General features: G+C 52.4%; 2 protein-coding genes across 3 annotated transcripts; both read left to right on the top strand.

The window, feature by feature from the left end:
• Positions 1-870: 870 nt before the first annotated feature.
• Positions 871-16,476, top strand: LOC131207270 (bromodomain-containing protein 4). 2 transcript variants are annotated; one of them, XM_058199884.1, is made up of 5 exons: positions 871-993; positions 1,805-2,292; positions 13,435-13,588; positions 13,657-13,778; positions 13,841-16,476. In XM_058199884.1, exons 2-5 carry the CDS (start codon positions 2,236-2,238, stop codon positions 14,822-14,824), a joined length of 1,317 nt encoding a protein of 438 aa, XP_058055867.1. In that variant the 5' UTR covers positions 871-993; positions 1,805-2,235; the 3' UTR covers positions 14,825-16,476. The 2 variants fall into 2 exon arrangements, with proteins under 2 accessions (XP_058055867.1, XP_058055874.1); XM_058199891.1 differs by having other exon boundaries at positions 896-993; positions 1,815-2,292.
• Positions 11,132-12,036, top strand: LOC131207287 (uncharacterized). The gene is made up of 2 exons (XM_058199901.1): positions 11,132-11,723; positions 11,789-12,036. The coding sequence occupies exons 1-2, from the start codon at positions 11,132-11,134 to the stop codon at positions 12,034-12,036; spliced, it is 840 nt and encodes a 279-aa protein (XP_058055884.1).
• Positions 16,477-17,866: the final 1,390 nt, after the last annotated feature.

The following is a 17,866-nucleotide window of genomic DNA, read 5'->3' as shown; positions in this document are numbered from 1 at the left end:
TTCGTTTCTCGCGCCATTCTCGATTGATTGTTCTTAAAATGGCTTCTTTTAATTCAATATAAATTGCTCCTAAATCAACATCTACTCAAATATCGAGTGAGCAAATCATGCAAAAATGTATCACTCTGATGCCCATTAACCCTCCGATGATCAATGATCGGTTTCGTCAAGAGCAAATTTCTGCCGAGCAATGAAAGCTCGAACTATAAATCTTGCGCCCCGGCCAGGGGCTCCCTCCCACGTGCGACGCCCGCATCTTGAGCCCCGCACTTAAAACATGCATTCCGGAGCCTCCGGAGCCGGAGTCGAAGTGGTACAAATTTTAAGCCAACGCTCGACACCCACCCAACGCAATGTCCGGTTCACTTGCGTATGCAGAACATACGCCGCCACGCCGATCAGAACGGAGCCGCCCGGAGTCGAGCCGATCAATCATTTCGGCCAAACCATTTTTCTGCCACCATTTTTCGAAGTCAGTTTTTGTCATGGCGTTGCGTTTGAAAAGTTGTTCCTTCCCACCCACGGGTGCGAAGAATTCGATCGCACCGCATTGTGATCCTCCCTTTGTTTGCTGGGACTGTTGTTATTGTTCCACGCGCGCTGTAGTAATCGGCTGAGTGGTCTAGTATAGGCACGCGCGCACTACAAATCCCGTAACTCACTCTCAGCCGTGCAGGCTCTCTGAGTCAAGTCTCGGGCGCCGTTGCCACGGACGACGAAAGGGTGCGAGACAGCAACGGCGAAGGCGACGAACGTCCGCGAATTTCCGAGGTGCCGTTCTCTCTCTCGCTCGGCGGCGATGGCGTGGCGAGTCAAATCAGTTGGAAAAGCCGCGCAGCCGTTGGGGTCAGTGGTGCTTTGGCTAGCACTCGGTACGGTACGCTTTTCACTCGACGCGCGAGCTTCTCGTGATCGTGCATAGTCGATCGCCGCGGTTCGCGATCGCGTTTCGCGCCTCTACAAGGAAGCGCTCCCTCTGAAACAAAGTGCCGCGTAAGAAGTGTTATTTGTTGGGAAATTTTTAGTTATTATTCAATTAATTAATTAATTACTATCAATATAAACTCGGAATGGTGGACACATAGTTTTCCTCGAGCGCGAACCAAGCTGAAGGGGAGGTTTTGCAGCTGTCTCTCTCTCTCTCGTTGTGCCTCGTCGCAAGAGGAAAGTCTCAATCTCCGCACCGGTAATGCGCTAATGAAGATAACAACCGACCCGTGGCCAATCGGCGGAAGCATGATCTTTCTGGTGGCAAACATTGCTTCGATGCAACGCCAGAGCATCCGATAGGTCGGACGACATCGTCGGTCACGAAGTGGGTCTATGGAAAATGTGTTTCACCGCGGCAGGAAGCACCTCCCTGTCACCGCCGTAAGATCATAAGATCGGTGACGTAAGAATATTGTCCACGGGCGGCACTCAAGCCTTCGGCTAATCAACTAATCAGCCCCAACGGCACGGGCCGTTTGCTTGTTACTCTCTTCTATCGGCCACCACAGCCGTGTTATATGATTTAATTATTCCGACAACAAAAGTGAACGAGAACCAGACTGCTGCTGCCGGTCCAGCGTTTGGCCGACGGCCAACCAAACACGCCGGACACTTTGCGGCGACAGGTGGTTATGAAAATATCATAAAAGCACCCCGCCGGTGATGCCACCGGGTTTGGGAAAAGAAGCCAGCGAACAGACCACCACGCGACCGGACGAAGAAAGTGAGGGAATCGAAAAACCGAAGTGCCCGTGTGATCGTGCGAAAATCTGTTCGTATGGAGTTGGTGAATTTGAAGCTTACTTTTTTCCAGGTGTATTTAGTGCCCAGCTTCGAGTGCCCGCCTTCCGGGGCTCGGCAGAGTGCAACGATGTTACGGTGGTGCCCAACCGTCAGCCGGTGATAAGGTACACCTCTCCGCGAGTGACCGCAATTTCCGCGCAAAACAGTAACACGGGCCGTGAAACAAGCCGGGAGGCCAATAAACCGAACGAAAACGAAACGAAGTTCCGAGTCGCAACCCACAACACTGGCTAACAGCAGCCCAGCCGCGTTTGGTGGTTGTCGATTGATTAGTACTTCTGATTAACCATTAATCAACACACCGCGGGGGCTGCCGATCGGGGTGCCGTAGGACGTGCAAGTGCACCCGGGCCGCAGCCAAACACCTCCCAACGTGGATTGCGGTGCACCGGAACCGTATTGATCCGGTGCGGTGCCTTACATTGAGGAACAACGAGGCGCATGAAATCAACCGAAAATATGGGCAACATGTTCCTGCTCATGTTCGGCCTGCAGCTGGTGAGTTCGGGGGCGAAACATTCGTGTTAAACAGACCACAGTGGGTGGTTGGTTGGAAAATGTCTACATTTTAAGTACGTGTTGCAAAATGTACCTCATGGGGCCGGGGCGCGTTTCTGGAACTACAAAGTTGAGCGATCAATGACTGGCGGTGCTTTGGACAAAACTACTAAACTATTAAAACCATAATTTACTGCTTATGATAACATAAAAAAGACAATCCCTGATCTCATGAGCCAAGCCCATTTTCCACCCCAAAGGCCGGGCCGCGTAATTAGTGTCATCAACGGCAGCACAATTAGTGAGTAATCATCGTCGCAAGGAATTTGTTCCCATCACACTTAGTATCTCGTGACTCGCGACTTGCGCTAAGACACGGCCATTAGGTGTTCGTTTCACGTAGAAGCAATCATCTGCCGGATGCGGCAAATTGATTTTAAGATCTTTATTAAAAGCGCGATTAAGCGCCCTAAAATGACGACAAATATCCGTCACTCGCTCGCATCTCGCTTGAAGTAAAATCTTTTGAACAGTTTGGCACCAGAACGGCCAATGCTCATCCATTGCTCAACGGTCGATCGTACTCTCCAAAGTGCGATCAATTTATGATCGATTCCATTTTTAAATGCATTCAAATCGAATCCCATGCGCAGCGACCTTATGTTCGTGCGCGCGCGCGAGCAATCACCGAGCGAAAGGCAATGCGCAGTGCGTATCATTCCAGCCGTGAATCAATTTAGACGCTTAGGCTTAAGCCATTTGAAATGAAAATCCCATTCCCCCATGCGAGCTCCGGATGACGCAAGACATGACGCGGTCCACCAGCCGCGTGTTCCACTCGCTTTACCATCAAAAGGAAGAGTGTTCGTTTATGCTGCGATCTTGAAACGCGAATCGTCTGCGGACCGGGTTGGATTGCATGCGTGCGCCACTATCATACGGGGCACTGATGGACTCGAGTGAGCAGCTAGGCCGTCTGGGTCGGGCTAGTCGGGCAGTCGAAATTCATACTTCCCCCCCGGGGAGGCACTTTCAAGGGCATCCGAATAATTTGCTAACGATCACCGTTCGTTGTCGCCCGGCAGATGCTTTTCCACTCCGGTGCCCAACTCTACTGGAGTGTATCGGGAGAAACGATGTTTGTTTGGGTTTTCATCAACCGCCCAACTGAATGATTTTTAGTTGCGCAGACACCAACTAGTGAACTGATTTTTGATCACAGTGAAGCAAGGACAATACATAAACCCGATGCTACATAAAAACAATTTCAACCACCCAATCAGACTCCCGAGCGCAACGAGCAACTGAATTTAGATCAATTCAAATCAATCTCGATTCGATTCTGCTGCTCGCTCACGGAATGGTGTCACCGGTGCCCCGCGACATCTGACGGCCGGCCCCATTCGATCAAATATGCATTTCGTCACCGACAACTCCTCCTTGGGGCGCTGTTACACTCTGAGAACCGAAGAGAAGAGGGAAAAAAATGATCAAAAACAACTTCTACCGCGAGCGATCGTTTCGATATGCACAACCTGTCCGATTCGATCGTCCGACACGGGATCGTGTATAAGGACCGCACACACCGCACCACTACACGAGCTTGCGGTTCGGGTCGATCACGAAGCGGTGCGGACAAATTAGCTGCAAAAGTAAATTAGTTTCACCCACGCATCGAACATAATGACACCCGCTGTGGTAAAGGCACCCAGGGCGCTAATGCTGCCTTCAGGGTGAACGGTCGATTCCTTGGAGCGAGTTCAAACCCCTTATAAGGCGCGCAGCTCGATATAAATAAACATAGCTCAGTTCCCAAGTTTGTGGCCAGAATGTTTCAGAATGTACAAAATTGACTACAAACTACCAACCAGAATTCCCTTTTCTCAAGGAACTGGCCTAAGCAAAGAAACCCGATTTCGATCACCGAAGCTGATCGCCCGCCTAGATAAGGGGTATCGGAAAAAGTGAAAGAAAATCGAACAAAGCCATGGCCATTTGCACGAAATGACCATAATTCGGCGCATGACAAAGCCATCGTAAAAGGCGGCCATTAGAATGGCGATAGTAATAATAATCAGACCGCTCGGCGCCGTCGCCGAAGCAGCAGCGGCCGGGAAGCGATCGTTAAGTTTATTGAAATTAATGAGTATCGATGATAATTTTCCACCAGCCTGTACTGGGCCACTGGGCTGAGAAAACGGAGCGGCCCTTTCGATGTACTACAAAAGTGGATCGTGCAGATAATTAACATCATTGATATCGGACGGTGCAGCAAACAATGGGGATTTTTTCTTCTTTGTTGCAACCAACCCGTGGCAGATCGTGGCGGACCTGGATCACCCTGACGATGCCCAATGCCGCAGTACTTTCACTATCAAAACGGCTGCCCGGAATCCGACCCAGGACCACCGTACGCCAGATTCGCAAATATTCTCGTGGCGATACGTGCGATGTTCGAGATGTTTTTTGACTTTTTTTTCGAGTGACCAAGCGAGCCGCGTGAAACGGTGAAAGGGCACAAAATGGCGCACGTTGGTCACGTTTTCTTACATGACGCGCCTCGCGTCAGAACTGGAACGTCATCGGTGGGGACCGTGAGCCAACGGGTAAAAACTAGCTTTACAAGGGCGCTGTCGTGCATGTTATATGCGAAAAGGACGATTCGAAAAGAACGCCAGTGTTGCACTCGTCGGCTGCCCCAAGCACGCTTTTAATCCACATCGTACCGCGAGAAGGTCAACCTTTCTCTGTTCCAAAATCGTGACAAACACTTCGTGAACCATCCGTCACTTTCGATCCACATTTTATGGCGACCATCCGGTTCTGAGGTGTTTCTTGCCAACTGGGATAACCCAGGGAATCGCCATGCGCTCCTGGACAACCACTAGGAAGCCCTGGAGGGTTGTGTAATGCACCCGGCCGCCAAACGGTTGGCCAGCGCATGCGGCACCAAACTGAACCCCTTTTATGTCATCCACACCGCCAATACGTCATGCAACGCGCGCCGGATAGGCCGCGTAATGAGTGCACACGCCACACGCTTGCACTACTTCGGATGTTCAATTTGAACCCCGCCGCCATTAGGACTCGCACGAGACACACGAGTTCCGCGTAATGGAAACCCCCCCAAAACCCCAAATGTTTGAACCGACCCGCCGTTCTGGTAGCCGACGTAATGGCGCGAAAATTGTGCAATATGAAGCTACCTTTTTTACGAAAAATTATGTTGATAACCTGTAAAGTGTTTCGGTGTTACGTTGAAATCAATCATTCGGCGAAAACGCCCTTACGGTGAGTGTTAGATAAGGTTGGGTTTTGGGAGGTATGAACATTTCCTGAGTAAGATTGCAATAAAAGCCTAAGCTTAAGCGACAGCAAACCAGGTCAAGTTTAACCGCCCTTAAGAGCACGAGCATGTGACTAAAAGTTGAAACATTAGCAGCACCCTCATTCAAGGGCTTTAATGGAACAATCGAAAACACGGTGCCTTGGACAATACACAAAAACCATTAGAATAATCGCCGGCACATTCCCACCCGAACGCTTCCCGGATCGCCCTTCGAGGCGGGCGATCGTCGGACCTTCTGGTGGGTCACTAGCAGCAGTGCACCACTAACGCACGCCCCAAAAGTATTGTTTTGCACCGCACCAGAGGACAAAAGTGTCCGTGACACTTGCCCCATTGTCAGCGCGCCCTGCTACTGATTGTGCTCGGGACGGTCCATCGTTGAGCGTACTATGCTGCGAGGCCAAAAGATTAGACAAACCGACGCCGGGCGTTTGCATAACAGCCAGCGGCCGCGTAAAAGCGGAGGCCAAGAAATGATTTTTAACGAAAAATGTGCTGCCTTCGAGATACGCGAAATTGGTTATTTTGGCAAATTTCCGCATAAACCTCTTCCGAGAGTGTGTGAATTGGGCAACTTAATGGGCTGGCTGCCCGTGTTCCGCGCAGCAGGACTCAAATCGATTTTGGGTTTGTTTGACGAGCGAAATTTGTTTCACAAAAAATTGATGCACGCACGCCTGCAGGAGATAGAAATGGGACACAGGAACCGACAATTCATTAATGAGCTTACCCTCATACTTTCGATTTCGCTTTGGAGTATTCGCTGGTTGATTCGCTCCTCACGTCCCGGAACGCTCCCTGCTGCGACGAGGGCCCAGACGAATAACTTCGATTCCCCATCACGCTCCAAGCGACGAACCCGAGGCGCTCGTTCACCCTCTCGCAAACGCCACTCGGTCGGACTCTGCAACTGCACAACAAGCACGCGGGATATTTTGCGGACAACTGCAAGGCAAAACATTGGATCAGCAAAGATCAGCAAGGGCTGGCACGATCGATCGCGATCGCGTTCACGAACCTCTGTTTATGATTCCTGAGATGACTGTCGTTTCTTGTTTATGTTTCCGAGACCCATTTGATCGTCGTTATGCTTTCCCACACAGATACACACCATAACAAGCATTAAGGGCGACCCGGTGGGTCGGTTCGGCGGTTGCGCACACCACAACCTTCGCCGGCGCCAGCGTGGTCCAGTTATGCTTTCTCACCCAAACAACCGTCGGACCCGTAACACAGCTCGGCGGCGCTGTGACGTAATGGCCCGAAAAAGGCATGACGATGTCGATCCCGGCCGATGATTGTGCTGCGCCTTCTGTTTTTCGTGTCCTCTCCCATTTACCGGATTCTCGCATGGCGCACGGTCGCTTTCAATTTTTCGCGATCCATTTCTTCGACTCGCCCGGTTTGAGCCCAGGGCGACCGGTCGAAGCCCTAGGCCGCAGTGGCACGCGACGACGCGACCGGGTCGTGTTGCCCCCGATGATCGCTCCGTTTCCGTTCGCGCAACCGTTCGGTGCAGCATAACGAGTCTTCTTCATCTTTCCGCCCGAAAGGGGAAGCATCCTGTGTAATGCTTGTTGTGAGACGGAAGTGGGCTACGGCGACGCTTCGCGTGTGATTTATGTCCGGGCTTGGCGGGACCGGTTGTTACAACGATTCTGTAAACAGCCAGCCTGCAGCAGAGGCATTAAAAAATGGGATAACATTCCCCAGTCGATGTTTTACATCGTGTTGCGTAGGTCACATTGAGTGCGGCTCGCAAAGTCTTGTCGTACATTCTAATTCCTCATACACGTCAGCCCTCCAAATAGAGAGACACCATCTGAAAGAAGAAATCAAAAATAAGTTAAGGATTAGCGGGCGTACTTGACAACTAATCCGCAACCTTCAGCGAACTTTATGTGCTCCAATTCAATCTCTCGTCGTTAAAAATTAATAACCTTCACCAAAACGGATATAATGAAGCAATCGGAATTCGGATCTACAGCTCTCCATCCGCCCCGCGATGCCAAAGTCAAAGTCATCCGGTAAGCCCACGACAACGGAGCCGGTCCGTCCGATCGCCGCTGACCTTAGTGCGCGCGGAACGTAGAATTGTGTAATGGGCCCAACCCAACGCGCCATTTTCTGTTTGTCTAGCTGATTAAATGTTTATTTAGAAAATTGAAGAAAAAAATACGCCTCGACTGAACCTTGAACCAATTAACTTGGGGTGGTTCCCACACATCTGAGCGGATCCGTTCGAACCGACACACATTCCAATTCATTCCGGAGCACCCAAAACTCGATCGAAACACGCGATCGCATCACGATCGGATAACTCACGCCACGCGGCCAAACCGAACCCCTAATCGAGCGGAGTTTAATGGTCAGTCAATCGTCGCGCCCGCTGGCAGTGTTAGCTGGCCGGTGGTCGCACCCAGAAAAAAAAACAACAACTATCGCACTCCATTAACGCGATCCGACGTCCGATCAATCATGCTGCAATTTTCGCACCTTCACGCAGCCGCCGTGTTCTGATTCATTTTGAACACAGAAAAAAGAGAAAGGACCCAGACGAAGGTTTTTGGGAGCATTTCAGGGCAATTTGGACGCCTTTGATTTTTGCTCCCTGCATCCTGAGCACACCTCTGGCCGAGAGTCGGACCTTCCAAGAAGGTTGGTCTTTTTAAGGCGATCTGGCAAAAAAGGGAAGCCCACAGCAGAACAGAAAAAGGTTGAGACGTTTGAAGTGAATTATCGATCCTGGCCATGGTAATTCGGTCCACGCTAATTGGAGTTAAATGCTGGAGACGGACGGGTGTAGTATTACAAGGCGCCACGCTTTACACCACGCTACAGTAGAGGTGAAAAAATAATACCTATACTTCGATTCGGCCCGGAAAAAAAGGCGCACGCGCATTTCCATGACCGGAAAAAACCGAACGCAGCAGAAAATTGATTACACACTACGCACCACCGAGCCAGTGCGGATAGCAGGAAGCAGAAATCGTTCCACCTATGTGCCTGTGTTCGGAAGTGACCACGGCAGAGGCTGCGTCAGAAAACCGGATCATCGGATCGCGCCGCGTTTGATGCAATCGGAATGATGATGATGATGGCGCTCGATGGTGATGTTGTAATATTTACCGACGAAACTCGGTGACCACGCCACCGTAATGTCCGTAACGATCGGGCCACGCTTACCGGCAGCGCAGTTAAGTTCCTGTTTTCGCACCCCGTTCGGTGGAACCTTTTGGCCTTTTCGGTGAGTGACATCCAAACGAGTTGTCTTATCCTTCCGCCCCTGCCGGGGGAGTTATGTTGCATAGCCATTTTCTGCACCGGATCCGGTCCTACAGACACGGACGGATCACCATGATCGAGCTGGCTGGTCCGCCTTAAACTTGTTTTTTGTTGGGTTTCGGGTTTTTTGCTCAACCCAGCCTGGGTGCCTTAATCGTGCGCAAAACTTTCACTGTCAACACCACACGCCTCGCCAGGACCTCCAGGCGGTCTGGCACTTAGCTGACGAACCTGGGAACCGGAGTGTGCTGGCAATGCCAAGTCAAGGAGATGCTCTTGCACTTGACTGCACAGTGGCAAGCGTCATCATCGAGTGTCGTCTGTTCGTTTCCGTTCCGTTTTCCCGGAGTTTCCCTGCGAGGGGATAGGCAGGCGAGTTTTCGGTCGAAAGCTACCACCCAACACGAGGGGGGCCCACTAATCTTGCTGGAGTACCTCACGGTGGCACGTGCAAGCGATGGGAATATTCAAATGGCAACGACTGAACGGCGCTGCATCTTATCTGATCATCCGTCCTCGCACGCGGTCGGTTCCGATTGTCGTGACGACGGCGAAAAGCCAACGGTGCATAGTTTATGCGACGGCCGGCACGGCGGAAAGTGAAAACATGGCCCCACTTTCTTCTGGGATGCGTTGAACTGTGCTTCGGAGGAGGAGGAAAGGAAAACCTGTTAACCGGCGCACTACAGTTCGGTGCAACCGAAAGGCCAAAGTCAACCGACGGTCGATCCATCCTAGACCATGGCTTGCGATTGCTTCCTTCTCGGTGCAATCCTGCTCGGCGAAACAACACTCACTATTTGCCCGTAGGGGCGTAGGAACAGACCGTGCGTGGGTCTGTTAATTGTTACCGGTAGGCGCCATCGTGTGTAGGAGGAACGGTACTGTTGCCGTTCGTAGTTCCGGAACCGAAAACGAAGTGAGCAACTAGAAAAAGGCAAACATTAATCGGTTCTTGAATATTCATAAAGCGATGGTGCCGTTTCATATTTCTTACCGTTGCATGCACTTTGCGCCAACTTTGCAACGAGACTGCATTCGAACGCGTTCCATCATAAGCCACGTTGGCATGTCGGCCGACAGATATGCAATCAACGCGCCGCACCATCATATTAGGGGGTTGCTGTTGCGATGATTGATCGACTATTAAGGATCGTGCATTTATCGACGCGGTTTATGGTGCGGCAGCCTTTCTTTCGGAATCTAACAGCTTAGCATGTGGCATCGGCCTGCAAGAATAATTAGAGAAGCATTAGAACGGTACCAAACGTATTGAGCAATGTGCACTCACCCAGTAATTGAAGGCTCGCCGCACTTTCGTTTCGCGGCAGACATTACTGAACAGTGCAAATCACAGGCTACTTTAATTGTACGCTCCAGGCGCCGGTCAAGCCATCTTCGACTTAAGGTGGCAAACAAACTCTCTTCATTCAACTCACTCACCGATGGCCACCTTGGACCGCAGATGGGTTTAATCGAATTAGCTCGGCGACCACAATTGCATTTGCCGGCTTTCGCCGCCGTCAAGGTTGGCGTGCCGCACCGCGAGACAATTGACATCGGACCCAACTGTGCGTGGCAACAGCTACAAATTGTGTTTCACATGTGTTTGCTAACCACAAACAATGGGCGGGCCAACCGCCCGTCCGCCCGCCGGTGTGTAATTTGTTCGCATTCGCACGTGCCAAAAAAACAACACAAATGGCGAAGATGCAGAATTCACCTCGTCTATGAGTCAGAAGATGTACCGTCGTCGGTGGGTTGAAGTTCGTCGCCCATTCCTATGGTGTCCCGGTCGTAGCTTCCTCTAGCTGTGTGCAGCGCACCCGCTAATGTGGCTTGTATAATTCTGCGTTTTAATTGAGACCTTCCATAGCGCTGAAGTGCCGCAAGCATTACGTCAATAGGCCCCCACATGGTTCCTCCTTTTGGCCCCACAGGAAATGGGCAGGTTTACTGCAGTAGCAGTAGCGCGCATACCATCGAGTGTTTCCATAGCAACCCTTCAGTAGGGTTCGGAGCGAGGAAATTCGCCGCCAGCCGCCATGGCAACGAGCCGCGAAGTGTTTACTGCGCTGGAAAGAGCGTCGCTGTCAAACCAGGACTGTTTCGGATCAATTCGAGCTCGCACTGGAACCCTTCCGGATCGAAGTTCTTACCTAAATATACTAGTGTTCTTTAGTGCCAGTGAATCAGCCACCAGTCATGTCCACTCCATCGACGGGCCGCACGCCGGACAAGAAAAAGAAACCGCTGCCGTACTTTATGCAAAAATCGGAAGACCTAGCACTGCCCTCGTTCCAGAACCGCCGGACGCTGGCGGACCACGTGAAGGACAATATGCTGTGCGCCGGCCGGAAGAGCTACTTCCAGCGGATCGTGTACGTCGGTCGGCACCCGAAAGTGACCGGGATGACACTGCGCGATCGGTTCCTGAAGCTGATCAAAGACATACAGGAGACCACGACGAACGAGATCAAACTGTTCGGGCTGATGATCAACTTCGACGGCTACACGGTGCACATGATCGAGAGTGCCGAGGAGACGATTGGCGAGTACATGCAGCAGCTGGTGACGAGCGATCTGTTCGACGACAGCCGCGTCGTCCTGGTCTACAACAACATCAACCAGCGGTTCTTCCGCAAGCTCGTGTGGCGCGTATCGGACTACCTGAACGAGCTGCCGCGAACCGAGCTCGACCACAAGGATCCCGCGCTGGTACAGAACACCATCAACGCGTTCATGGTGAAAGTGTACGCACTGTGCAAGATGGTCCGCGAAGAGGAGCTCGATGAAAGCAAGTCCATACCTTTCCCAGTTTCTGGAACCCATCATCAACCGGTCGTCCTCCTCCTGTTTCAGGATCCGCCTTCAAGTCGCTCTATTTGGACGAAAACTACGAAGAGCACACACCGGACATAAGCGTGCTGGAGTATTTGCTGGGGCTGAGCTGCCTGTTTACCGTGCCGGAGTACGCGGCGTTCTACGGGAAGCTACCGAACGTAGCCAGCTTCCGTGACCGCATTTGGCCCATTCCAAAGGATCTCACACCGTACGATGTGTTCGAAACGAGCAAATATGATGTCAACCTGACGTTCGGAGCCAAATAGACCGTACGGCGATAGCTGGCAGGCTGCGGACGATTATGTAGCGGTGAAATGTTGAACACCTCGGCCCTAGGCTCGAGAGCACACGATAGATTGTGAGATTAATTCGTCCATTGATCTATCCGCTCGCTTTCTGTCGCGGTTCCCTTTCATTACACCCAAGCCACGAGCCACGTAACTTGCAATGGCGAGAAGGTAAAGTAGATGACCGGTTTATTTGAGGTGCCTCGCGGAGGAAAGTGGCCGTGCTACATTATCTGTCGGTAACGGCCCGTCATCCCGATTATCACCCCAAGCCTAGCCTGGCTGGTTAGCGAGGAGCACAATTTGTTGGACGATAAGCGATTGAATCATCGGTGCCGCACAAATCGTCCGCTGATACCTTCCAATTCGCACTATTTTTACAGCTTCTTTATAGCGCTAGCAGTTAAACAATAATGCATCTGAAACTCAACAATCTCTTAATGTTTTTTTTATGATTGCAAAAATAAATAAAAGATCTTGGATACAAATCATGAATCAAACCAATTCCCGCAGGCTGTACGTGAAGCTGGATTACTTCATCGCTGGCAGTATTCTTAAATATTCATTATACGGATGTGACGAATCGAACACCAGCGAGTTCTGGTCTCCTGCGGCCCATTCTGTACGTGGGGCTGCGAATTGCAACTTAAACCCGACCCTACTTAACGCCAACCAATAGACCAAGCTTCCAAACACGGTCATACCCGACCGGCCTGGAATTGTCCGACGTGTTACGGTCTGTTTTTGCTCCCACGGCAAATCTTTCCCGTTAAAATACGCGTCCGTTCGTTAGACCCCAACCTTGCTGGACCGAGAATTTACGACGACCAGTCCAGATGGTTGGCCACAGACGAGGTCGTCGGTGTTACAGACCAGCAAGTGACCAACCAATCCATTAATGAGCTACCGTAGCACTGGATCTTGGACCGGTGGTCGTTTGGCATACAGGGCCGGCGGCACTTACACTTACTCAAGAGTGCCCACGCAATGGACAAACCGGGAGTCCAGACAGCTGACTCTAAAAGGCGGCAAAATCCGCACTCCTTTCCCCCAGATTCCTATCGTGCGCTTCGAGGCGTGGAAGAACCTAAAAATGACTGCCCTCTCGGTGTGACCCATGTCTGACCATCAAAGCACCGCGAGGTCATCCGATTTGCATTCGCCACTTCAAATCAACCTAAGCGTCCAGTCCGTGAAGCACGCCAACTCAAGAGTCCTTTGAAGTCCAATTCGGTCAATGAGCTACAGAACTGGTTCGCATTTTCGGACTGCTGCTGCTTTTCCATTCCGCCCACAGCAACTCCAAAACTCGGGGCAGAAAGTTTCATAAATCATTCTAACGGTTCGGTGGCCGTTTTCGGCTCTCACTCGTTGCAGGTCTGCCTTCGCTGTGTCAGCGCTTCTTGGGGCTCGCCCGACAGCAACCAGTACCACATACAGACGGATGAGGGTCCTGAGCGCTACTTCCGCTACCAAACGGACAACGGCCAGTTCCGCAAGGAGAAACGGTTGCAGGATGGCACGGTGATAGGTCAGTATGCGGTTCGAGTCGGCTCGCCAACAACGCCGCTAACGTCTACCGTCTTGTTTCGACACCAGGAACGGATGCCTGGATTGACGCATCGGGCTACCTCCGGCAGAACGACTACATCGCGGACCATAAGGGCTATCGGATTCTGAAATCGAAAACCGTCTACGTCGGGCGAGATCGCCCGATACAGGTTCGTCTTTGGGACTGTTCACTTGTCTTAAAACGATCACTCACTTCCCTCTTTCCGGTTAGGATGCGATAAAGGTGGCCAAAACTAAGCCGGCAGACTCGGGTGTCCTGGTGCCATCGGATCCATCCTACGAGCCTCCTGCGCCACCTCCACCAGCTCCTCCCCAGCATCGAACACCCATTCAACCGGTCGCCGTTGGTCCCGCGACACCCGCTCCGATCTCTCTGCACCACGTCACACCCTCCTTGCACGCCGTCTACGTACGTCCTCACTCCGAGCCGATCGCTTCAAACCATCTGCCTCCATCGCCTTCAGCCGGCCAGTATTATCCTACCGCAACGCCAAGACCACCACCACTCGACATCTACGTTCCATCATCCACCTACGCCCCACTTCCCGGGAACGACCTGTCATCGGCACCGATCGCGGTCTACGCACCGTCGTCCACACCGTCCCCGCTGCGTGACGGTTCCGAAGCTCATCTACCTCCGCTGGTGCTGTACCGCAGTGGTCACATTGCGGCCACAACATACTCACCACCGCACCGTCGACGAAGACCCAATCAACCGCAACGACGACCGGACGAACCGATCGTCATCAGCTCGTCGCGGCCCTACGTCGAAAGTTCCACTCCGGTCGCTATCAGCCTCAAGCAGCACCAGCTCGGGCCCTCGGATAACAACCTGCTCGATGGCTACGGAGACTTCAATCGTGATCTGATCGAACCACCGGTGAACCGGTACGATCGGTACAACAGCCGGTACACCGTGGACCCGATCCGCCGGGCGGACACCGAATCCCATCCGTACGACGGGGTGGCCGTGACGAACGATGGTTTCCGGTACTATTTGCCCCGGCAGTACCACGAGGAGCGCCACTCGGGCTCGGACACTCGCGATGGTTCGTTCGGGTACATCGATCCGTTCGGTATACGGCGCGTCGTTTACTACAACACCGTCCCCGAGAAGGGATTCGTACACCGGAAGAACAACCGATTCGTGGGCTTCAATGCGACGCCCTACGATCCGAGACCGGGCGAAGCGTAGGACCGACCGAGGAAGGACACCAGACTCCTGTCCACCGCCACACAGCTTAGCTGACTCATCTTTCTCCACCTCTTCCCTAGCAACTGAACATGTCGTCGAAACGGTTTAATTATTTATTTCCCATTTAACACTCTGCTTCGTAGCTTCAAAATCAGATCAGAGGAACGGTAACGGCAGGCCCTCGGGTGATCCTCGCTTTTTCGCCTCCCTCAGAACCGACCAGCCTAGCACGGATTTCAGTTAACCAGCAACAACCTCCCCGAATCGAATAGCTCGGTGCGCTCGGTTTTAGCAGTCGGCGGTCGGGTCGGTGCGATCTTGGAATGCCTACGCACCGTGACACGGGCAGTGACTTTATTTCAAATTTAAATCAACCACCGGCCATACTTTGCAGCGGTTGAAGGCGATGCGATCGTTCAATTTTCGTTACGCGTTGGCAGTCGTTTACCATTTGACCATTAATCTGACCCCCGGCAAGCAATTCCGTTTGATCGATTGCGCGGTCGTGTGGCAGTGGGCAGCGTTTAAAGGTGCTTTTGGTGGTGCAAAGTGGGGCTGAGATTGATTGCATTATGCTGTTTTCTAGTTGGGTTTTTTTTTGCTGTCCCCGAATTGCGTCAGTTCCAAAAGTAATTCGTGCAACAATCATTTGGCACCATCTAACCTTAGGTGCGATGTGAGACGTGCAATTGAGTGTATGTGATGAGGAGGACAAAAAGCAACAATATTAATGGACCTTCGACCGCTTTGGGCCCTAACTAGGACAGGAACTACCAATTGCGCCGAGTGGTGGCAATTATTCCCCCGAAAATGGAGCCCATTCTCCTGCCACCATAGCCTTGAAAAGATCGCCCGAATAGACTGAAAATGGTATTTGACCATTTTTAGATTCTTTTCCCCTATCCGATGCAAATCTCCGCTCGTAGCGTGTCCTCGTAGATCGCATTCGTCCGACCGCCACGACCCGGCACCATGTGTACGATATGCCGAATGTTTTTGCAAATTGCCATAATCTTAAGCCTTAGAGTATAACCTAAGTTTTAGAATCAAACACAAACAAGTGCTACCCACATCGGATCGGTTGCTGGTAGCGGTAGTATTTATAGAGAAGTGGTGTGGCGTCCCCAATAGTGTATTCCCAAGTTAATGAGAAAACTAATTGCCATATAACCCGAAAGAAGACCACTGTGTGAGGAGCAGTTGGCATTCAGCATAAAGAATCCAGTGTTCATCCGATCACAAAACCAGTGCACTAATGTGATCCGCCGCTTTGCTTTAAAACTCCTGTTCATCCACCTCAAGCATCAGGGACACACGCTGGCTCGTATGCCATTTCTCCGGCAATAGATCTTCATTTCCGTTCATGCGCTACGCTGACAAGCGGCCCGCTATGTCGTAAGTCGTAAATTTTAACACAAAACCAGTACAAGAAATGAACTTCCGTTACGGAGAATGCCGCACTGTGGTCGATCGTAGACACTACGACGACAGCTCATGGCGGTACTGTACGAGCACTGAAGCGCGCTGTCCGCATTCGCGGTACAACGAGTAAGGCTTGTTTGTGAGGTACGATCGCACGGAAGGACCCGCACACATTCGGCTCGGCTTCCGCGTTACCCAGCCCAGTATTTTAATAAAGATGCGATTTTCATCGAGTGATCCAAGCAAAGCGAGAAAACGTGTTTCCACTTGTCGTCCGAAAGCCCTCCGGCAGATCCGCTTCGCCGATGCACCTTGCACAACACGACCCCCGTGTTTGGGGCACCGGTTGTTCTATGCTCCCTCTCCCTCCCCAATTTCCGGCAAGGTCGCTACGTGACCTATAAGTATAAAAATCTGCTCTCGGTGCGCACCCAAACACGTATCATCCTCACAATGGTAAGCACTGTCTGGTCCGCTGGCTCTCTAATTGTTTGTGACTGATCAACGCCCGGGAGTTTGCGCTTCTTGCAGGGGATACTACATCTGGCTGCCCTGCTCGTTGGAGCCCTCTGCGCCGATCTTTCGGCCGCGGCCAAACTGCCGGGGCAAACGGTGCCGGTCGATCAGCTGGCATTGGTCAACTTTGGCTCACCGACGGGAAATGCTGCCCACGAAGTATCCACAAAGGGCCACGTCGAAAATGAGTCCGGAGACAAGCTGGACCACGGTGGTGATCACTTCTTCGGGCCCGACCAGGAAAAGCATGATCACAATCGGCAAGCGCACGCCAAACTGGAGCACGTCCGCCAGCAGGATCCGCTGCTTCGACGCTTCCTGGGCAAATCGGTGGTCAAACGGGAAGGGCCGTATCCGCCGCCCGTTTACCCTCCGTCGCACTATGGACCTCCGGTGACACCCGCCACTGAACCACCGACAACGACCACGACGACGACCACATTGCCACCAGCACCTCCGGTGGAAGTGGTCACTTGGGCACCACCTCCGGTCGTTCCCATGGTCACATGGGCACCAGATCCTGAGGAAGTGGCAACACTGCCACCGCCGTCTGTTCCCCACCCGGAGTACGGACTGCCTCCTGGCAACCCACCCGTCGTGGTACCCTGCACCCGTACGCTAGACACGGACTCCGATTGCCTTGACCATTTGCTGCCACCGTTACCGCCTCTGCCGAACCCATCGGAAGTGCGTCCTCCGTTGGTTCTGGACTATGGCACTCGCTGGACTGAGACGACCGCCTCCCAAGGCCAAAGCGCACTCCCCGAAGTGGCACTGTACAACGTCGATCAGGTGGTCGGTGTGTACCAACCCGAAACCCCCGGCACGGCCCCATCCAGTGGCTGCACTGATTGTAACTTTTCACAACTGCCTCCCCTGCCGGACCTGGTCTATCCTTCGGTTCCCTCAGTACCAGGTGCAGGTTCCGGAAACCCTGCGAGTACCGCTCGTCCCGACTGTGCGCCATTGTTACCAGCCGAACATCGTGCCCGAGATGCATCGGAGGTGAACGATGGACAGTTGGTCGATCTGCGTACCCAAGAGGACGGCTCCGTGCTTGCCACCAAATCCCAGGTGATCCTCGTCCGAGGCTCGGAACCCTAT

The sequence above is a fragment of the Anopheles bellator genome, chromosome 1 (genome assembly GCF_943735745.2).
Source record: "Anopheles bellator chromosome 1, idAnoBellAS_SP24_06.2, whole genome shotgun sequence".
In the NCBI taxonomy this organism is placed as follows: Eukaryota; Metazoa; Arthropoda; class Insecta; order Diptera; family Culicidae; genus Anopheles; species Anopheles bellator.
This window is presented reverse-complemented; position numbering and strand designations above follow the sequence as displayed.

Bases quoted from the DNA above. Each gene is read 5' to 3' on its own strand.
- LOC131207287 (XM_058199901.1), top strand. From the start codon at position 11,132: ATGTCCACTCCATCGACGGGCCGCACGCCGGACAAGAAAAAGAAACCG. The intron at 11,724-11,788 runs GCAAGTCCATAC...CTCCTGTTTCAG, and splicing joins CGAAGAGGAGCTCGATGAAA to GATCCGCCTTCAAGTCGCTC.
- LOC131207270 (XM_058199884.1), top strand. From the start codon at position 2,236: ATGAAATCAACCGAAAATATGGGCAACATGTTCCTGCTCATGTTCGGC. The intron at 13,589-13,656 runs GTCAGTATGCGG...TTTCGACACCAG, and splicing joins GCAGGATGGCACGGTGATAG to GAACGGATGCCTGGATTGAC. The intron at 13,779-13,840 runs GTTCGTCTTTGG...CTTTCCGGTTAG, and splicing joins GGCGAGATCGCCCGATACAG to GATGCGATAAAGGTGGCCAA.